At 28.2% G+C, this 21,832-nt stretch overlaps 1 protein-coding gene across 2 annotated transcripts in view; it reads right to left on the bottom strand.

Annotated features, from left to right (window-relative positions):
• LOC100200388 (uncharacterized) overlaps nucleotides 1–21,832 on the bottom strand; it is a 57,394-nt gene that overhangs the window by 25,033 nt on the left and 10,529 nt on the right. For both annotated transcript variants that reach the window (XM_065813193.1, XM_065813192.1), the window contains exons 2-3: nucleotides 13,273–13,306; nucleotides 4,675–4,781 (exon numbers count right to left, since the gene is read on the bottom strand). In XM_065813193.1, the coding sequence (XP_065669265.1) occupies nucleotides 4,675–4,781; nucleotides 13,273–13,306 (141 nt within the window). The remainder of the gene's footprint in view (nucleotides 1–4,674; nucleotides 4,782–13,272; nucleotides 13,307–21,832) is intronic.

Genomic DNA, 21,832 nt, shown 5'->3' with positions numbered 1-21,832 from the left:
ATACTAAAAAAATACACTACAAACTACTATAAAAATCGATTTCAAACATAGAATTTTTGGTTATTTTACAATTTGTAAGTCGAATATTAAATGAATTTAACACAATAAGTTTACTTCTTCAAAAAAATAATACAAATTTAATGGAAGCCATTTCTTCATTGGAAAAATGCATAGACACACTTAAAATACTTTAAAATAATTATGATTTGTTTAAGAGTGATGCAAATAAAATGGCGGAAGTGTATGGAATTACAAATGATTTTATATCTAAACAAACACCAATTCATAAGAAATTTTTTGATAAACCGCATTTTGATGAGAACTTTAACCAAAGTTAAGAACAGATTATTCTTGACAGCATTCATATGAAAACTTTCAATTTGCTTTTATCTCAAATTGGGAAAAGATTTAGACAATAGAATTAAGACAATTTTTTAGCTTTTTAGAAACATCTGAATTGTTAGAATGTAAAGATTCCGAAATAATTCATTTGTTTTGAAACTTTTACAAAAAATACAAAAATTTCATTACACCAAGTTTTGAATATGATTTAATGGCATTAAGAAACAACAGCAACATGGTGGAAGAAGTTAACAAATGTGTTGAAATGAAAGAATTATTAGAAGTACTTTTAAAATAAGAATTAACATCGGACTATTTAAACATTACTGTAGCTTTAATGATTTAACTTTACCAATATCAGTAGCATCAAACATAAGAAACTTTTCTAAAATAAATTTAATTAAAAACTATTTGAGAAACACAATGGCAACAAATAGACTTGAATATTTATCTATTTTATTTATTAAAAAATTGCAAAATCACTAAACTTAGATAGAACTATAGAAAAATTTGCCCATTAAAAATCGCACAGAAAATTATAAATTTAAACTACATTATATTGTTTTTGACATAACTATTTTCATGTGCATTTGTATTTTGATGTAAAATATAATATAAATATTCAATTAAACTATTTTTTAAGGAAAGGAGGTTCCTTTTATCACATCATATGCAGAGTACAGTAGACCAGATATTAGTAAAGTCAGGCTTGGACAGGAATAGCATGCGATCGCACACTGTAATTGACCATGCTGATAATATTTTTTCTTTACAATTTGACCATGACAGTTTTGATGTTTTAACAATTTAAATGCTATAAAAAAAACTGTTATGTTATAAATATGTTATAAATAATAATAATTATAAATGTTATAAATAATTTTTTTAGTTGATCTTTTCTCAAGTTTTTATTTTAAGCAAAGGCTTTAAATAAAGTATTAAAGTAATTATAGTGATTGTTTAAAATAAACATATTTTGCGTAAATTAACAAATATTGCTATGTTGAAATTTTTTTTATGTAGGCATGTTTTTTTATAATAAACTTAAATATAATAATTTGTTTGAATCTATTTTTCCATGTCTTTCTAAAAAACCTTTGAAAGATAATTTTTTTAAATACTTTAAATTATAAATAAGTTAAATTAAGTCTCCTGTTGCAAAAGAATGATTTATTTGCTTTATTTTTTTGTTGTTGTCGTTGTTTCTATTTTTACAAAGAATTGTTTAAAACTTTTTTTTAATTAGACTAACTAATCAGAGCATGAATTGATTAAAAGTTACTACTAAGTAGACTACGGTATTTTTTAAATAATTTTTTTTTTTGTGCAACTTTTTGAAAAAAATAAATGTTTATACAGTTTAAAAATAATATATAACACTTTTTAGTAATTTAAATAAAATTTGTTCATTCATTAAACAATAATTAGAAGTAATTTGTAAAAGCATTTTGCGTAACTTTAATAAAAGCATTTCTTTTTTCAGCGCATTCCTAAAATGTTTAAAAATCATCTAAACAACCATGGTCAAGTTGTCAAAAAATAAAATTGTTTGCGTGGTCAGTGATAGCGTTCGATTGCAGGCCAATCCTGTCCAAGCCTGTATAGTTCCTATTTGCTAAACTGTTTGTAAACTTCTCAGCTTTTATGACATTTTTTTTTACAGCGATGAATGACATATTTATATAAGGCTCTTGATTTCTTGAAAAGATTGATGATTAGACCAAAGTTTGGTTTGTTGTAACTACGTCATGGACAGAATGCAGCTTTAGATTTAGAAAAGTTAAGACAGTTCAATGAAGATTGAGTAACACAGTCATTGAGTATTTTGTATAGGCAATTAATCTGCCTAATGTGCTCGTGTGAATTATAGTGAACATTTCTACCTTTAACTACTTCAAACAGATATTGATTGGGGACATTGACTTGAATACAGTAAAAGTGCACTCTTTTATTATATGGGTTGACACAGCATTAAAACTTATTTTGGTAGATCTTGTTAAAGTTGGATGAGCAGTCAAGAGATAATAAGTTTAAATAAAAATTCAAACATTAAGGGCAAGCGATCAGAAGAATTGGTAGATTGGGCTATATTAAAGTTATTAACCAAGCATTGAGAACTTTGAAAGACAAGGCAATGATCAATCCAAAAAGTAATGCACCATGCCTCACTAATAAAAGTAAAGCAATCACTAACAAAAGTAAAAGAATCTTGTGGAAGGCAGCTATCAGTTATAACAAGACATACATAACATTAAATATTATAATCTTTTAATTCCAAAATCAACAATAGCAGTTTTAAATTTCCATAATCTTTATGATCTGTGCTGCATTTCTACCACTGCCAAGTAGACTTAAACTTTGCATGAATCACCTTACCACACTATTCTGCATAGTTTGACAGCCTCCATCCTGCATGCTTTACAAAGAGAGAAACATGGCAACACAATGTGAATTTTCCATAAAACTGTTAGTGTCTTTTCGATTGAAGAAGCTGTTTCTTGTAGGCAAAGAAAAGCATTTCTAAACAATGTTATTTTATGTTCTCATTCAGAATATAGATTTCTTCCAAAACAAGCTTCTTTTATAGATTTAAAATTTCTTAAGCTTCGGATTAAAGGAAGAAGATAAGTTACTTTGAACTACAGGAAGAAAATAAGGTACTTTGAACTACAGGAAGAAGATAAGTTACTTTGAACTACAGGAAGAAAATAAGGTACTACAGGAAAAAGATATGTTACTTTGAACTACAGGAAGAAGATAAGGTACTTTGAACTACAGGAAGAAGATAGGGTACTTTGGACAACAGAAAGAAAATAAGGTAATATTAAGAAAATTTCTTTATGGAAGATCCGATGGATCCATTTTTAATATATGCTATAACAGGAATGAGTTATACCTCTTTCTTTATTAATACACAAGATTAAATCAGAGGGAATTTTAATACACACTAAATATCTTATGATAGCTTAATTCTGGTTAGAAACAAATTCAACTTTCTCTACACTATAAAATTCATCTAGTTGTTCTTTAAGATTATCTAGCATTTGAACTATCAGAGTCTCTTCCATTTAAAGCACTTATAATTGTAGAACAAAACATTTTTGTTGCATTGTCAGAAAGCTTATAGGAAATTTGGAGTTCTATGACTGTTTGAAGAGATTTTAACAATTTTAAAAATTATTATAACAAATAATTATGTAAAAAGATTTATTTGTTATAATTTGCTTTAGTTATGTTACATATTTAAACATATACTATATATAATAATTCTTGTATTTACTGCTACCAGTTACATCAGCAGGACTAAAGGATCACCCATATAGTACATCCACAAAAAAATTTGAACCTTTTTACATAACATTAAAGTAATATATATTTAACATAAAGTATTAGTGTAAAACATATAGGTTTAACATAAAGTATTAATATAAAATACCTTAGCAACTTGAAGTTCCCATGATCCTCTAGAAGTATGGCCACTCAAGAAAGTGTAAAACATATTTCTTATCATAACTATCATAGAGAGTTTGATAATATCTTGTATTTGGGTGGTTATTTCTGATACTAACTTAAACCTATATCTTTTTTCAACTCAATACATTGCACAAACCCAATCACATAAGAAACTGTTTCCAGACATGATACATTATTTTTGTTAAATGAATTTTTTTTTATATTAGACTAAGAGTAACATCCAGACAACTTTCATTAATAGAAAAGGCTCTTTCATGTTTCACTTTGAAATAGACCAATTTGTAATCTAGTATTCTAAATTTGGTTCAGTAACATCAAGCAAATTTAAAGTGTAGTTTAAATTATTGTCTGGTAAATTAAAGAATTCTTCTATGCAAATTTTGAACATGATTTTATTTCACTTACTCCTTTGCACATTTTATTTGAAAATTGATTTTACAATTTTACTATTTCAACAAGTGAAATTAATTCTAATTTTGGTTAAATCCTGTCACAATGATGATAACAATAATTTATCAGGTGACACTCTATTAAACTTATTATGCTTTTTGGTCTGAAGTTAATTGTGTTATACAAATTGCAATATTGTGGAAATGTTAATATTATAAAAAGTGTGTTGAGCCTAATGGTTTATATTGGTGCAAGTATTTCAGGAGTATTTACCAATATTGCTTTTTTTATTACACCACTTAGCCACCGTTAACTACTTTTAGTATTATAGAAACTATAAGCAATAACAAATTACAAAAATTAATATATAATATTAACAACATAATAATATATTATTTAATATAAATTATAACTATATAAAAAAATATAAAATTTATAAAAGATAAAATTTTATATTTAAAATCATACATTCGCTCTTCTTCCTGACTTGTTTATTAAAGTAATAAATATTTCATGTGGTCGAATTCTACTTGTATCATAGCCTAATTCTGGACCAGCCCACACAGGTGGTATTTCTAAATAAATATTAAAAAAAACCATTTAGAAAATAAAATTAAATGAACTTACTGAATGCCAGTTATCAATATAGTCAAACTGCTTTACATTTATACCTTAAGCCAAATATTATCTAAAATTAACAGCAAATTTTTCTTTATTATGAATTAAATATTTCAGACAAAATAACAACAAAAAAATTAAGGCTTTAAATGTGATGAAGATGCAAACTAATATTATACTGTTTTTAGTCAGAAATTAGAAGCCCATTGCTAAAAACTGCTACAATTATGAATTAATTAAAATGGTAGTAGTTATAGTAAAGATTTAGATAAGCAATGAAGTATTTTTGATTTAAAAAAAAATATTGATAGATTGTTTGGTTGACACAAATAATAAAAAGTAAATTTTGGTAGCAGCAGTATCTATACAGCAATTGAATTAATTTATTTACTTATTCAAATATAGTATAGATTAAAAATACTTTGAATAACCAATAAATTAATTCAATTGCAACATAGATTGAGTATACTTGTGACCAAGTGACTAAGTAACTTGTGACTAAGTAACTTGTGACCATGTAACTAAGTAACTTTTGACTAAATAAACTTAATCAACATAGCAATTGTTAAAGCAACATTAAGTTGATGTAACAGCGATCATATTACTTTTTAAACAAAATTTACCATTTTAATCATAAACTTTAAAAAATTGCACTTGCTATTTCATTTTCCTTTTTTTTTTTACTTGCTATTTCTTTTTTTAATTTTTTAATTTTAATAAACTATTTAAAATTATTTTAATTATTGTTTGTTTTTGTTTTTTTTTAAAAAAAAGAAATTGATTAATGGTGATAAAAATGGTGATGTCATGTAATAAAATAAATAAACAAAGATAAAAATGGTGATATCATGTCCTAAAAAAAAACTCTTTTTGTTTAAAGTTGACAAACCATGTAAACTTTATGGAAAAACCATCAAAATAATTATAAATGTAATAAACTAAATTTTATAATTTTTAAAAAACCACAAAAACACAACTTAATGGAACTGGAATGTTATTGCTTTGTTTAATAAAAATAAAAATACTCAGAATGTTTTTATTTCATTTTATTTTATTTAAAAAAAATTAAAATTAAATTATTTTTTCATTTTTGTTTTATCTACTAATTTATTTAGGGATTAGTGCAGCGTAGTGTGCATGCATCGACTGACTTAAACAGGTAGAACATGCAAGGGGGGTGTATATATATTAGCAGACTTAAATAGGTAGAACATGCAGGGGTGTATATATATCAACTGACTTAAATAGGTAGAACATGCAGGGGGTGTATATATATCAACTGACTTAAATAGGTAGAACATGCAGGCAATCTACATACACCGACTGATTTAAATAGGTAGAACATGCAAGGAGTACGCACACATGGACTGACTTAATTAGTTAAAACATGTAAGCAGTAGGGGAGACTGGGGCTAGTTGCAACAGGGGTAAGTTGCAACAATGCGTTTTAAAGACTGGTTTTTATATATTATTTCTAAATTTTTTTACATTATATAACTATAATCATAACACGCAAGCAGTAATAAATTAAAAATTTCAAAAACAGTACTAAATTAAAAATTTCGAAAACAGTAATAAATTAAAAATTTCAAGTTACTGATAATTTTGTTTTTTCGATATAGAATTCAAATTTTTGTTTTCAAAGTTTTTTTGCATTTCACTGTAAACTTAGAGATTTATTGACCATAATAAAATAATGGTAAGTTAAAAATATATTTTTCAAATACAAAAAGATTTAAAAAACTAGATTTATTTAATGTAAATAATTATATACATTGATTAGAGTGATTATGCCTTCGGGGTAAGTTGCAACAAATTGCTTGGGGTAAGTTGAACCATAAAATAAATGTGGGTTTTATTGATTTTGCGCACTTTTCTAGTTATTTCTAAAGTAATCGACGTTTTTTTAATGTCGATCTCCTAATATTTCTACATTAATAACAAAAAACATTTAAGAAATATAACTGTTGAATTAAAATGTAATTAATTCTTGTTTTCTTTAACACTTGTTTGTTTTTTAATGAATTTGCAAGGAAATTCTTTTTTTTTTTGAATTGCAAGGCAATTGCATTTGCATTCTCTTTTTTTGAATTGCAAGGAAATTTTGTTGTTATAGATAACTTAGATCTAAGTTTGATTTTCATTTGTTTTGTAAAATTTTATTTAACATTTGTTTTATTTTTAACATTTTAATTTTTTTTTTTAATAAATTGTTATTGTGCTTTTATATTCTAAAAACAGAACTTAAATATCCTAAAACTTTCTTCAGTCTCTGAAATCTTTGAATACAATTATCAGTTTACTAAACAAGTCAGGTATATGTGAATTCTCTCATAATAAAAGTATTGCAGCTCAATGAAAATACTACTTTCCTTTAATGCAATTATAAAACTTTTGTTGCCAAATAGAAATGAGAGATTAACTTATAATATCTCTTTGAACTCTGCGAGGCTTATACTTTCAAAGTATGTTACTGTTGCAACTTGCCCCAGTGCAGGGTAAGTTGCAACAGTGAACGGGGTAATTGTTTTCATTTTTGTTTCACTATTGCAGAACAACTTAGTTTTATATTATATTTATCAATGTTGGTTTAGTACGCTATTAAGATTTATTTTATAACACTGATAAAAATTTGAAAGCAAAATGAAAGTTATGAGATAAATGCAGTTTTTTAAATTTTGTTGCAACTAGCCCCAGTCTCCCCTACTGCTAAATTTACTGATGGTTTGGGTTTGGGCAGGCAATCTATCAATTCAAAAAAAAAATTCAAATTTTTAAATTTTAAATCTTTAATATTAATAAAAAAAAAACAACATGTTTTCATTTAATGGGAAATATTAAAAATGACCAAAAAATATTTGAGTTGAGAAAAATTAAAAAGTGTTTGAAGTTATAATCCCAGGAAATCTTTTGGTGGGATGATGTACTATTATTGGTAGTCATTGAAATATCCCAAAATCTGGTTACGTCATCTGTGTGAAAAAATCTGATTTCAAATTTTGCATTAAACTGCTTTAAAAAAACCTAGAATATATATAAATCTAGTATTGTAATTATTTTTCGTTATTTTTATTTTTTACTAATAACTATTGGAGGTTGTTAAATAAAAGTTTGGCATACACTAGAATTTTTTTTTTTTTTTATGAAAAACCTTAAAGAGAACAGACTGTTTGTATCTTGTAACTTTATCAAGGCAGACATTAATTAACCAACTAAAAGATTGGAAAAGTTAAACAAATTCCGAAGCAATTAACGCTAATAATCCAACTGGCATTTGTGATTATAACCCTTGGGAGGCTAGAAGAGGGAAAGCTTAAAACTCAGCCAAAGTTTTCTTACTTCTCAAATACCAAAAGTTCGTCTTGTTACAATAAATTCCATTTTTATCTGTTTAATATGCTAATTTGGCAAAGTAAAACACAATTCTCCACATTTCATCTTACAAACTAAAACATATTTGAACAAAGATGTTCTTAATGTTTTTCAAAAGTCAGCATAACTGCTTAAAGTCTACTAAGTGAAAGAATTTAGTAGAAGTCATGTAAAAGGACTGTGGCAATTAAGAGATTTGTAACACCAGTAATTGCCAACAAGAAAGCATAACCTTGTGAAACATTGTGTCCAAGTAGGCCAGAGGAATTAGAAGGCAAGCCAATTCTAGTTTTTCCAGGCAACATTTTTTGACAGCATTTTTCCAGGCAACATAATTTGACAAATATAGTTTTGGTTTCACTTTTTAGAGTTAATATTTTGCTTACTAATAATTAAAAAAAACATGATTTCTTTGAATTATTTTGAAGATTTATCAGTAAGAGCTAGACGTCTTTTCAATGAACGATCATAAATGACCACTGAAGATTATGTTCATGTGTAGCACAACACAAAGCTGTCCAATTCTGGTGTAAAAAAGTTGGTCTCTACTCCTAATGAAGTTTTTCCAAGTTAGATTTTCGAGAAAAACTTCCTCTCCAAGTTTGATTAATTGAACAAAAAAAACTTGTAAGTTTTTTTCAAAAACGTAGATCATAGTTGCAACTGACTCCTATAGTAGGGTAGGTCATATTTTTATAATTTATTATACTACAAAAAGTTGATACAATATGAAAGTAAAAAGAAAACGATGAAAATTTGAGCTTCCTTCATCATCTGAGGGGGCAGTTTTTGTTTAAACATTTTAAAAATAGCGCTTTTCTACATAGTTCGAATTCACCACTAAATCAAATAGAATATTTCAAATTTTATTTAATTAACTATAACCATATTTGACATTGCCTTATTTCTAATTTCATTTTTCACTCACTTTATCACTGACTGTTCTATTGTTTAAGATTGGTGAATTGTAGGGGAGAGTGGGGTATTGGCTAACAACTGTACCGTAATGCGAATTTTTTTTTTTTTTTTTTTTTTAGGTGCCCCTAGGACTCCTAATTGTCTTGTCTCAGAGCATGTGCATTTAACCGGGAAGTTTACGTCTCCTTCCATACCGTGATGCGAAAATACGCCTTTAGCTCGTTTCGAACCTCGATCTCCTGCTTATCCAGCAAGTGCTCTACCACTGCGCCACGGCCGCACTAAATTAAAATGCAAATTTAAGACATCACTTTTATAAAATTGATCATATTTATTGCTTATCAATTAGTTTAACTATTCAGTCACAAACCCTCAAAAGCAATTTTTAAAAACCTTATTATAAAATAAAATTTATGGCAAAAATAAAACCATTGGTGTTCGGAATTAACCTACCAACGTGGGGTAATTCCGAACACATCGGGGGGTAATCACAAACACTGTTGTGTAATAACGAATAAAATGCTAATTGTAATAACTAAGTCTAAAAATCATATTATGCAACAACAACAAAAAAAAAGGAGTGGCTTTATTTCCATAGAAGCTACAACAGAGTGTTACTTAAGAAAAACGTGCACTACACTTTTTTCTTGATTAACACTGCACGTCTGGCTATTAGCATAGGATCCCTTCTCAGCAGGTAAAAAGAAATTGTCGAATTTATTTTTCTACAATGCTGTTTTGACCATGTTCGGAGTTACCCCGCGTTTGCCATTACCCCACTTTCCTCTAATCGTGCGCGTTAGATTGTAGTCACGTGAAGAAGCGTGTTACGCATTTTTTTATGGTTCCTTTTAAGGGTTATTTTAATGACTATTGTAGTTAAAGAATTGTCATGGGAGTTTTTATTTGTACATATATATAAGATTTTATGTAACGAACATGATAGAATCAATAACAATCAGACAGTTGTTTTTAATATATAAACGCAATAATCAGGGCCGTCCCGAACGGGGGTGTAGGGGCATTAGAACATTGTAAGTGTTCTGAATACATATTGCAATATTTCGATTGTTAATGTTAAAGTTTAACATATTGTAGAGTTGTTTGAATGTTTATGTATTGATTTGTTGGCACTTTATATTTACGATCACAAGAGAACAAGGCTTTTTTAAATTTATTTTTTGTAAATGTGGATAACGAATGATTTTTTATTCTTATTCTTTTTAGACTGCATAATGAACATAAAGAAAAAGTTTATCATAACCAGAAGTGACACAGAACACTTAGTAGTTGGGAAACCCTGTAAATTTCCAGAAAGTCAACTGCCGACAAAAGCAGAAGTTTTTAAGCGAATTCATACATCAGACACGCTAAGACTTTCTCACAATCCTTAGACTCTGAAGAGCCATCAATCAGAGACGTAAATAAGATAGTAGCTGATGGTTTGGTAAACATACGGTCAAGGGCGGGGTTGCCAACGATATTATATAAAAGCATTCTGAAAACCTTAGATAAATTGGTTTTACATTACATTATTTGACAAAGTACTCTGTCAAATAATGAAACGAACAGGAGTTAGCAACCGAGATGCTTGCAAAATCATTAACGCTTACTTAAAATATATATCATTCGATTCACCACAATACATATTAAATCCAGAAAAATTTAGAAGACAAAGAAACCTGTGGCGACAAAAAGATTTTAAAGAACATGCAGAATTACTTACAGGAATCATTGGAATTATCGGTTGTCATGGCCGTATAGACAAAACCCTAAGGTTAGTGAAACAAGACGGTAAAGTTAGCAGGGCCACTTCCATCAAAGAAGGTCAATACGTTATCTGTTCATATCCCTACAGCGTCTACTTTGATCACATTTGTCCTCAAAGTGGCAAAACAGTTGATATTGCGAAAAAAAGTATTTCAGTTTTAAACAACAAAAATCATCTTGTGGCTTTTTAAAATGTTTTTTGTGACGAAATCGATTTAAACACGGGCTCGAAAAATGGCATCGTTCGTTTACTTGAAATTTGTACTGGCAAACCTTTTCAATGGTGTATTTGTTTGTTTAATTTGAATGAGCTACCTCTCAGAGCAATTTTCACTGCACTTGATGGCAGTACATCTGACCTTACTGTATTCAAAGGCATTCTTGGTGATCAACTTCTAATATTGGTGATGAACATCAATTTTGACGGTCATTATCTACCAATAGTTTACTTTGCCAGTTTAAATGGTTCAAAAATACTTACTTAAAGCATGCAATGCTGTTATCTGAGGATTCCAAATTTTGATGTAGAAACAAAGAAGTATTTCACAAATACTCCTCACAGAAATCTCAACCATGCCAGGTGGCTCATATTTGCCAATCGTCTGCTTCAGTTATACATGCCGACCGTAAAACCCACGATAAGTCTGATGAAAATTGTTGATTACATCATCAAAGTTTAATGTTTCTGTTTGTTTTTAACCAAAAAAAATTGGAAACGCGTTGAAGGAGTACAGAATTTTTTCATAATTATGAAATGTGTTCGTTGTCTTACTCATTTGGATATAATACCAATTACCCAGAAAGTATTGCAAAAAAACTGTTATTTTGCTCATCTTGAAAATGTTTTGTTGTCAGCCATCAAAGATGAAGACAAGAATAAAGCGGTCGATGTAGCAAAGAAAATTATTGTATCTAGAAGAGAAGATAATACTGATAGGGTGCGTGTTTTTTCTCTACAAAAGATTTTTCTCAATTTCCATGTTTCCTCATATTTAGAAATTTCCGACTGGTCAAATAATGATATCTCTCCTCCTCCGATTTTATTTGAAATGATCAATGAAGACCTCCTTATCAATGTTAAAAATGGTACTCTTCAAGCTCCTGATATTCCATGTTATTCTCAAAATGTTCAACGTCTAGTCAAAGAAGTATCTACAGTATCTAAGATTGTCACAACCGATGAAAAACCTCATGAACTGCTTGTTTCCGCTTTAGACTCAAAACTTAAATATCCAAAATTCAACAGTAAAAAGGACTTTATATAAAGATTTTGCATTTTCACATTCTTTTTTAGTATAAAAATGTAGTTTTTATTCTTTACATAGTATTTTTACTTATTTTCAGGTGATATGTAAGCAAATGACAGTGGATCTCATACCCATAAAATATAAGCAAAAGATGCCCCCTTTAAACTAAATTTAAAAAGACTAATATTTTTCAGGTAGTCATATTACATGGTGTAGCAACTTTTCCCACTAGTAACGATGCAAAAATCAGAAAAATTAAAAATATGACCCACCCTATCCTATAGCCAAACTTGTTGTTCATTGCAAAAACTTACAATTGCTTTGTCAAAAAGAACTTGAAATTAGAAGCTATTTTTATGACTACTGGGAGATTTTGTTTAATGTTATTCACCTCTTTAAGGCTAAGAGAGCCATTACAGTGGAAGAGGCCATTCAAAAAGACTTTTTACAAATTTTAGCAAAAAATTCAAATATTCAACATTTACTGATTGCAATTTATTTCTGAAAATCTCAAGGAAAACTATAGCAACTCAAGAAGGTTTTAGATTTGATGAACCTCAGTGGACTCCCCTCTATTCTGTCCTGTGATATGAAGCTGACTAATATAATTTCCAGTCTACAAGAACATTCTAGTGCTTACTCATGCTGATGGTGTAAAATTGCATCAAAAGATCTTTCAAAGTTCGGATCTCTAAGAACTTTTAGCTCAGTTAGAAGAGATTTTTAACCATTCAGTGTAGCTGATGCAAACATCAAGAAAACGATTGCATTCAGAAATTCACTCCATACACCTTTCACTAATACCTTTGATGAATCTGTTGTGAATATCCCAGTGACTAACAATAATAGTACTACCATCCCATGAATGAAAATTATGGGGTCATGCCGTTAGACAATTTTTCATTTTTTTTAACTGTGATTCATTTGATTAAACAAATTTAATGAATCAAGTTTAGATATTTTTAATAGACTACTCATTATATTTAAATTTCTTTTTTATCAGAAAAAAAACTTTTTAATTTATTAATCTCCATATCAGCAAACGCTGATGATCCCTAAAATGTTGTTGGCCATTAGAAATAGTTCCTGATAGCCATGGGTAAAGACAGCACTGTACACATATAACATATGCTATACTTACTCTCAGGCTGGTTAGGTAGAGATTGAGTGGAAACCTAAAAAAAACACATCAAAAGCATTATTTAACACCATTTTTAACATTACTAATAATTCTTAATATAATTTAAAGTTTATTATATAAAATTCAAGTTAGGTTTTAAAGTTCAATTTTTGAACTTTAAAACTAGGGGTGCGCCGATGCATCAGCATCACCCAGCCAATTATCTATCATCGGCATCAGTCTTAGTAACCATCGGCCGATGCTAATTGTTTTGAAAAAACAGTTTGTTTCTTTGTGTTTCTAATTTGCATACAAATTAAAAATACAATAATATAAAAAAATATTATTCCATAAACGAAAATGCATGTATAAGCATTTGTTATTGACATGTATAAACATATAAATAATTTTTGAACCGCTTTTTATCAGAAGCTACCTGCATTTAAGGTGGTTCATACCCTTATTTTTAAACAAAAATCCAAAAAAAAATCACACCCTTAGCAACACCAGAGCAACGACTCCTTAATATTGAAATAAATTTCATTACAAGCTTAAAAACTTGCATTATCAATTTGGAAAAAGTGTTATTGAAGCTAAAAAAGCAAGACAATACTTATTTAAAATCCATACTTTAAAATAACATTTTTTGTCACGAGAAATTAGAGTTGTTTAGTTTGCAGTCTTTACATTTGTCAAGTGATTTCCATTTGTTTATTGCTCTTGTTGTTATATATTCCAACTAAAAATAAATTAAGGGTGTTCAATTTTAGAGGAAATTAATTAAAGTATGCCTAGATCAACTCTTTCAAAACATAAAAGAAAGTTCTGTGGTAACCAAGACACTGTAGGCCTTTCAAAAAAACAGTTGTTGTCATTCAATGAAAATGTCTCTGCAAGTTTAAAAAAATTAGTAGTATTACTAAACCTTTAATTGATGTTTCAAGTGATGAATATAATATTTTTATGAACTTTGCTATTCTCAAAAATATCATAGCTGATACTAGTAAATGTCAGGAGTGTGGTTCTATTTTGATTATTGAGAACAATCTTGATAAGCGATATGAATTTTGCTATGAACTAATGTTGCAATGTAAAACTTGTGTATGGAATAAAAAATTTTGATATTCAAAAGCTTGTAAACTATAGAGAAAAATAAAGTAAATCATCATAAACCATCTTTTGCAATAAATATAGAAGTTGTAATGGCTTTTCGTGAAATTGGCAGAGGTTATCAGTCAATTAAGAAATTTGGCATCTTGATAATTATGCCACCATGTATTTCTCTTTAACGATATAATCGAATTAATGATATATTATATAAAGCATATAAAAAAGTAGCTAATGGTTCTGCATTTAAAGCAGCACAATTAAATCATTCTTTAATTTCAAAAAAAATAAACTCATGTGAGCCAGTAATGGACTGCTAAATATCTATTGATGGTACCTAGCAAAAGCGTGATCATACATCTGCTACTATTTCTAAAGAAAATGGGAAATGTAGAGATGCCCATGCTTTGTCTAAAATATGCAAAGGATGCTGTATGTGGAGTAAGAATTGCTACAAACACGGATACCAAGAATGGAAAGCAAATCACGACTGTCAAACAAACCATATTGGTAGCTTAGGTGGAATGGAGCCTGATGGTGCCATTCTTATTTTTAAGCATTCTATTGAAAAATATTTGTTAAGGTTTACGTCTTACTTAGGAGATGGGGATACCTCTTCATACAAAGAGGTTGTATCTTCAAAACCTTATGGCGATAACATTCATATAAAAAAATTTAATGTCTTTTTACAATTTAGGAAAGCAATTATATGACTAATGAATCCAAACTATACAAAGAGTGAAGTTTAAAATTTAGAAATGTAAATGTAATTAAAATGTAAAAAAAAAAATTTCTGCCAGATGTTTCTGTTCTTGATATTTTTATTTTGCAAAATTTACAAATTACTTTGAACGTTTATTTTCATTTACATCAAAATAGTCTATTAGACTTTTAGTTACTTATATATATATATATATATATATATATATATATATATATATATATATATATATATATATATATATATATATATATATATATATATATATATATATATATATATATATATATATATATATATATATATAAAGCATACTTTAGCAAATAAGCAAGCATTGAAATTGACCGTTAACATTAGTACCTATATAGTAAAACCTATTACCTATTAGTTAAAAAAAAAGAGTACAAATTTGAATTTATGGTCGATGTCGATGCATTGTTATTGGCCTGTACTAATCGGCCGATGCATCGGCATCGGTGCATCCCTAATTGATAGTTTAATATGATAATGAAAAATAGTTATGTTTGTTTAAAACATGTAAATATGTTTTAAAACATTTTAATTTTAAAAATAGCAAAATCATTTTTGAGGTAAGACACTTGTGTTAATGTTCAAACTTTTTTTTGAATGGCTATCCGATTTTTGAAAAAAGCTACATTTTTGTAATTACGATAAAACAGGTATGACGGTCTAATTCTTAAAAATGGAGGTCTAAATAATTTTACTAAATAAAAGCATTAGTTTAGTTCGGAAATCGTATTTGAAATTGCTGTGTAAACATTTATAATAATAAAGCAGCAATTTGGCAAATGTTTTAATCCTGCTTGAATGTATTTTTTTTTTAATGCTATTTTATTTTAACAAATACAGCTACGTTCAAATACTCATACATTATTGCGTTGTATAATAAATATCTGGTGGAACCCATCTTTCGGGCATGATGTCCATAAAATCCTTGCTGTTATTTTTCCCCATTCAGCCGTAACTTTTTTTTTTAGAATGCTTCTTTAGATTCACAGTTATAAATGGAAAACTTTCACTTCAAAATAGCCCACAAATTTTCTCACTGAATGGCGACAAGTCTGGGAACTGGGTTCCCAGACTTGTCGCCATTCAGTGAGAGGAATTTTTTTCTCTCCAACCAGTCCAAAGTTTTTTTTTGCATTATGGCAGGGAGCATTATCCTTTAAAATAATAATCATGAATAATTTTCTTAAATAGTTTCAATATTGACAGCTCTAAGACTTTAGTGAGCATTGTAATGTAGCGCCCTGCATTCATTCTGCGCTCGTATATAAATGTTTTACTTAGTTCACTGGCGGCCATGCAACCCCAGATCATTACACTACCACTGCAAAATTTAATTTTAGAGGCAATCCATTCTGGCTTAAAAGCTTCACCAAATCTCCGTCCTACAAAGGCGCCTTTAGATTGCCCAAAACTCTAGGTCAAAAAACTCTAGGTCAAAAAACTCTAGGTCAAAAAACTCTAGGTCAAAAAACTCTAGGTCAAAAAACTCTAGGTCAAAAAACTGAAAAGTAATACAAACTTGATATTGTTGAACTTTTAATATTAGATATTGTAGACTTTTATTCGATATATGAATGTTTAAATTATTAAAAAAGTAATTTCAAAGTAACTATTATTATATTATATGGTTACAATATAAGCTATAATAATGTTAACCAATATATTTGATTTGTCTGACCAATTAATTTTGACTCAATTGTTAAATGTCCAAATTTAGTGCGTTTTAGCTCATTCTAGATGAGATTTCTTATGGCGCTCAATTAGCATTGGTTTAGCTTGGTTTTTGGCGAGCCCTTCTCTCATGTAAACTATCTTCTATTTGGTATCTTTAAACAACTGGTGCAGAAATTTGAATTTGTTTGTGTTCCCACAGATTGGTAGTCAGATCTTAAGAAGATTTGATCCTCGTTCAATGAAAAATCCAAATGAAGAAACCATGGTTTCCTCAGCAGGATTTCTCTTTGAACGTTTGAAAAGTTTTTAAATTAAATAGCTGCGTCTGCTCGTATCCTCCCGGATGTTTAGTCTGACACAAAACAATCAAAATAAATATCGGTTTGTATCGTTTTTACAACAGAAAAAATTTTGTTTTGTTATATACCATTTTTTAAGATAATGAGAAAACCTTGTATTGTTTCTTACCTTTAGTTTACAAAACGATATATTTCATTCGGCTTCATGTTATTTTTACCTAACTTTTGCTTTGGTGTCTAATCCAAATCAAGTTAACTAACCACTAGTAGTGTCAGGTACCACTTGAAAACTATCATTTCCTATTACAAAAAATGACTAAGTTAAAATAATAAGTGGTCAAACAAATCTGGAACGCTAAAGCACTTTAAGACAAAAAAATTTAAAAAGTAAAAATTGTTCATTTGTTGTTTATTTTTATTTCAAACTTTGGAGGAAATAGTATAAAAGAATCCGGTGTTGCACACCGTGCACAAGACAGTCATTGTTTATAATAACACATGTTATGGTTTTCATGTGCAAAATATAACTTTTGTGGTTTTTGTGGGTTTTTTTAAGGTGCTCCCAGATGTCCTTACGGTCTTATCATAGAGCACGGCGGAAGAGCATTTAACTAGAAAGTTCACGCCTCCTTAATTTCCAATATCGCTTAATGAGCTAGAGCCGGCGTCAAACCTCGGACCTCTTGGCTCTAGGCCAGAACTCTAACCACAGCGCCACGGCTGCACAAAATACGATTGTTGTGTACAGACCACCTACTATAGATCAGCTTACTTCATGCTACAAATAAAAACCAAAAATTGAAATACTGAATGGGCATTTTCTACTAATTTAGTAGAGTTAACAAGTCCATTTAAAATAATCTAATAAAATTAAAGAATGTAAATTATGTTAAATACATTTTACTTGTCAGGTCCCTAAGGAATTCTTACTCCTTAATTTTAGAGTCAACCTTAAAAAATCTAAAGATGTGTTATTTACTTTTATAGAAAAAGATTCATTAGATAATAACTCACTTTTTGTTCTAATATAATAAACCTTTAAAAGAAATTTAGAACGTAACTTTTAAAAAACAAATGCCCGTAGGGGATTTGTTTTTAAAAGTTACGTTCTAAGTATTTTTTTAAAGTAGGGAGTTTAGTCACGTGATTTTTTATCACGGAAAAAAAACTTTCGGTTTGATATTGAAAAACTTCGTCCAAAATACGAAGGAAATGATTTTATGTAGGTGTCAAAGAATAAAAACTTACCCATGAAAATTAATTATATACATATATATATTGATGTATTATTTTTCAGAAAAGAACGTAGAACATTTATTTATGTGATGCCGACAGTTTTCTCTTGAACTGAAAAAGTTATTCTCTTTTAAATGATTCAATTTTGTGTAAATACCAGTAAATTAAGATAGTTCATCTGGAATCACGTAAAAATAGGTTCTGCAGCTATTTATTTGTTATGTACATAACTTTTTGATTAAAAAAAAAATTTATATAGGGTGGGTTTTTTGTTTTCTTTAAAGTGATTTTTAGAAATACCCCCGTTTTATTAGGCGCTTAACTAAGTGATAACTTTCTGCGGATATCTTAGTTACTCTACCATTCAATCTTCCATATGGAAAAAAAGATCTGTTATTTATTGAACATTATTATACATACATTTTTGTGCATTAATGCTGATATTGATATAGTATGATTTTGGTTGATATATCAAGCTGAACTTTTTTAATAAGTATTTATTATTAACTTTCAAAACAAGATTTATTAAATCATTTACTGAAGACTTCAGTAAATATAAACTTAATATTAAATTAGAAACAAATTACTTCAGTGAAGTAATTTGTTTCTAATTTTATATTTAGGTAAAAATATAAACTTAATATAAAATTAGAAACAAATTACTTCAGTGAAGTAATTTGTTTCTAATTTTATATTTAGGTAAAAATATAAACTTAATATAAAATTAGAAACAAATTACTTCAGTGAAGTAATTTGTTTTTAATTTTATATTTAGGAAAAATTTGTAGTCAGTAAATAAATAAAACTATTTATTTACTGATAAGTAGATAAAAAGTTTTAAAGTGTTGTTAATTAAATCATCCGTATATTTATCAATAATTTTTTTATTATTTTAACTAACCTGTAAGTTTTATATATAACATTGTATATATTATTTAAAACTTACTTTCATTGTAACAGTGAATCTTAACATCATACCTAAATTGATATCCAAAAATTTAATTAACTATAAGGTTATTTATTTATCAAAACAATGATTGTTTTGATAAATAAATAACTTTATAGTTCATTACATTTTTGGATATCAACTTAGGTATGATGTTGAGATTGATTTAAATTTATATATTTTCTTGACTTGATTTATAAAAAATACTTTAGATAAAATGTTTAATCAAGAAATTTATAATTGGTATTTAACGTTAAAAGATACCTCTAACAATGCATTATATTGTAAATTTTGAAGTGATTTTAATGTTTAGCTCCTCTGCTATGAAAAACAATTAGCTACAAAGATAAATAGATTAGTTGATAATATCAGAAAATTAAAGAAACAACACAAAAATAAAAAGTTGGATTTGTTATTAAGTGAAGCCTTTATTCCACCTGTGACAAATATTCCTAATAATACATCTATTAGTTCTGAAGTTTGTAAAGAAACAATCCTTATCAGTGAAAACAAAATGCTCAAAAAAGAAAATAAAATTTAAAAAGGAAACTTGAATCAATGATGGATTTAGAATTGGATTATTTTAAGCATCTAAAGGATTTTGAAGATATGTCAAGCAATCTGCAAATACTTATTTCAAAAAACTCTTTAATTGAAAGTGAACTAAACAATGTTAAAAAACTTTATTGTGAAAAAGAAGAAAAGCTCAATATTATTGAAAACAGATTAGAACTTTTAAAGTCCAAAAATAAATCATTTAATGTTAGAAATTTGAATAAAAAATAAAATATCGTAATACTCAACTGGAAATTAAAAAACATGAAATAAATTTATTAAAAAATGAAACAAAATATAAAATATCGCAATTAAAAAAAAAAAATAGAAGATGTTACTTCAGTTCTTGAAAACTTTGATATAAACATTTCTGAATTAAGAAATAAGAAAATAAAGCTGCAAAAAAAAGTGAGTCATTTAAAAATTATTTTGCAAAATAAAACCAACTATATTAATGACTGCAATATGAAAGATGTTATAAGTTTAGAGGATGAAGTTGTTTCATTATGTAATAAGACAAACATTTTAAACGAGGAGAATCAAGAAACTTCTTTCAATGAACGTGAGTATGAATAGTGTCAACGGAGTCATAAAAGTAGTATTAAACCCTGCCCTATACTATCATAAGGATGCTATAACAGAATTTCTTAATGCTTGGCCTAACCCTAATAATTTATTAAACGCAATTGAAGAAGACATCACAAATCTTGTATTCATTGCTGAAATTCGTGCATTAGGTATTGTTGACAAACTACTTACTGGTCCAATGTGGCGAACTATCGAATCACTTGATTGTATTTTATTTTTAAACCCCTACCTATAAAAATAAAACTTTCATCACTTTGTATGGATGCATCTTCTTTATTAATTGCTAATGGAAAATTTTTTGAGGATACTAATCTTCTTCATCAAGATGTGGTTTACACCAAACTGTTTGAATGCACTCAAAATGATGAGTTTGATTCTTTAACTGTGCAATCACTTGAAATTATTTTCCATGCGATTCTTGTTATTTTGGAACGTCAGTGTGCTGATCAGTTACCAGGTGGTAAATATTAGAATCCATCTAACTCAGTTTCTGGAGCTGCTTCTAATGTCCCTGTCACTAACAAAGCATCAGAATGTGACTTTGCCATTTTGGATTTAATGGTTCGCACAAAACCCAATGCAAATGTTCAAACTATCTAGGCTTTGACAATGTGGTCTCAGAACCAAACATTAGAATGGCTTAATGGTAAAACAGATGAAGAAAGAAAGCAATTACTTGAATATTCAAGAACTAAAGTAACATTAATGAAAAACAAATATGATGAAAGAAAAGAAGCTCTTAAAAAAAATAAAACTATGCACCTTCTAGCAAAGCAAGAAGAAAGAAATCGAAAAGAAATTAAACTACAACATAAAAAAGTTGCAGCTTGTAATGATTTGATAAATTTAAATGTAAGGGCATGGATATCATTAGAGGAAACAGTTTCTAATATAGAAGAGCCATTGAAATCAAAAGTACTTCTTCCTCAACTTAATTTTTATCGCATAATCTTAGATGTCGGTTGTGACAAAAAACGTTTTTGTAAAATAAAGGTAGAAGGAAGCAAAAGAATAAATTTGTCTTCAAACCGGGGGGGGGGGGGGGCGGGGGGAGAGGGGGTCAGAATTTACAATGAAAGTTTTATTACTTATCAGTAACTTGTATATATTTCTTAATTTTTAATGCTGATTTTCATTGATTTTTTTTTTTAGTTTTAGATATCATTTTTTTGTTAATAACAAGTAAAAATTAATAAACGGGAGGGGGTCTTAATAAGCTTAGGGTGGGTGGCAAAGTTTCTCAAAAATTAATAAGGCCCCCCCCCCCCTCCTTCAATTATGGACTCGAGAGTACACAATCAAATAAAGCCAAACACAATAAAATAGAACAATTCAACGAGTTTTTCATTCATTGTTTTCAAAATTTTCATAAAAGTTAAAAGCCCTAACCCCATTAAAAAATAGAAATGTATCGTAGATCTTTTA

This window comes from Hydra vulgaris, chromosome 12, assembly GCF_038396675.1.
Source record: "Hydra vulgaris chromosome 12, alternate assembly HydraT2T_AEP".
NCBI lineage: Eukaryota > Metazoa > Cnidaria > Hydrozoa > Anthoathecata > Hydridae > Hydra > Hydra vulgaris.
The sequence above is the reverse complement of the archived record's forward strand: the minus strand, read 5'-3'. Positions and strand labels throughout refer to the sequence as shown.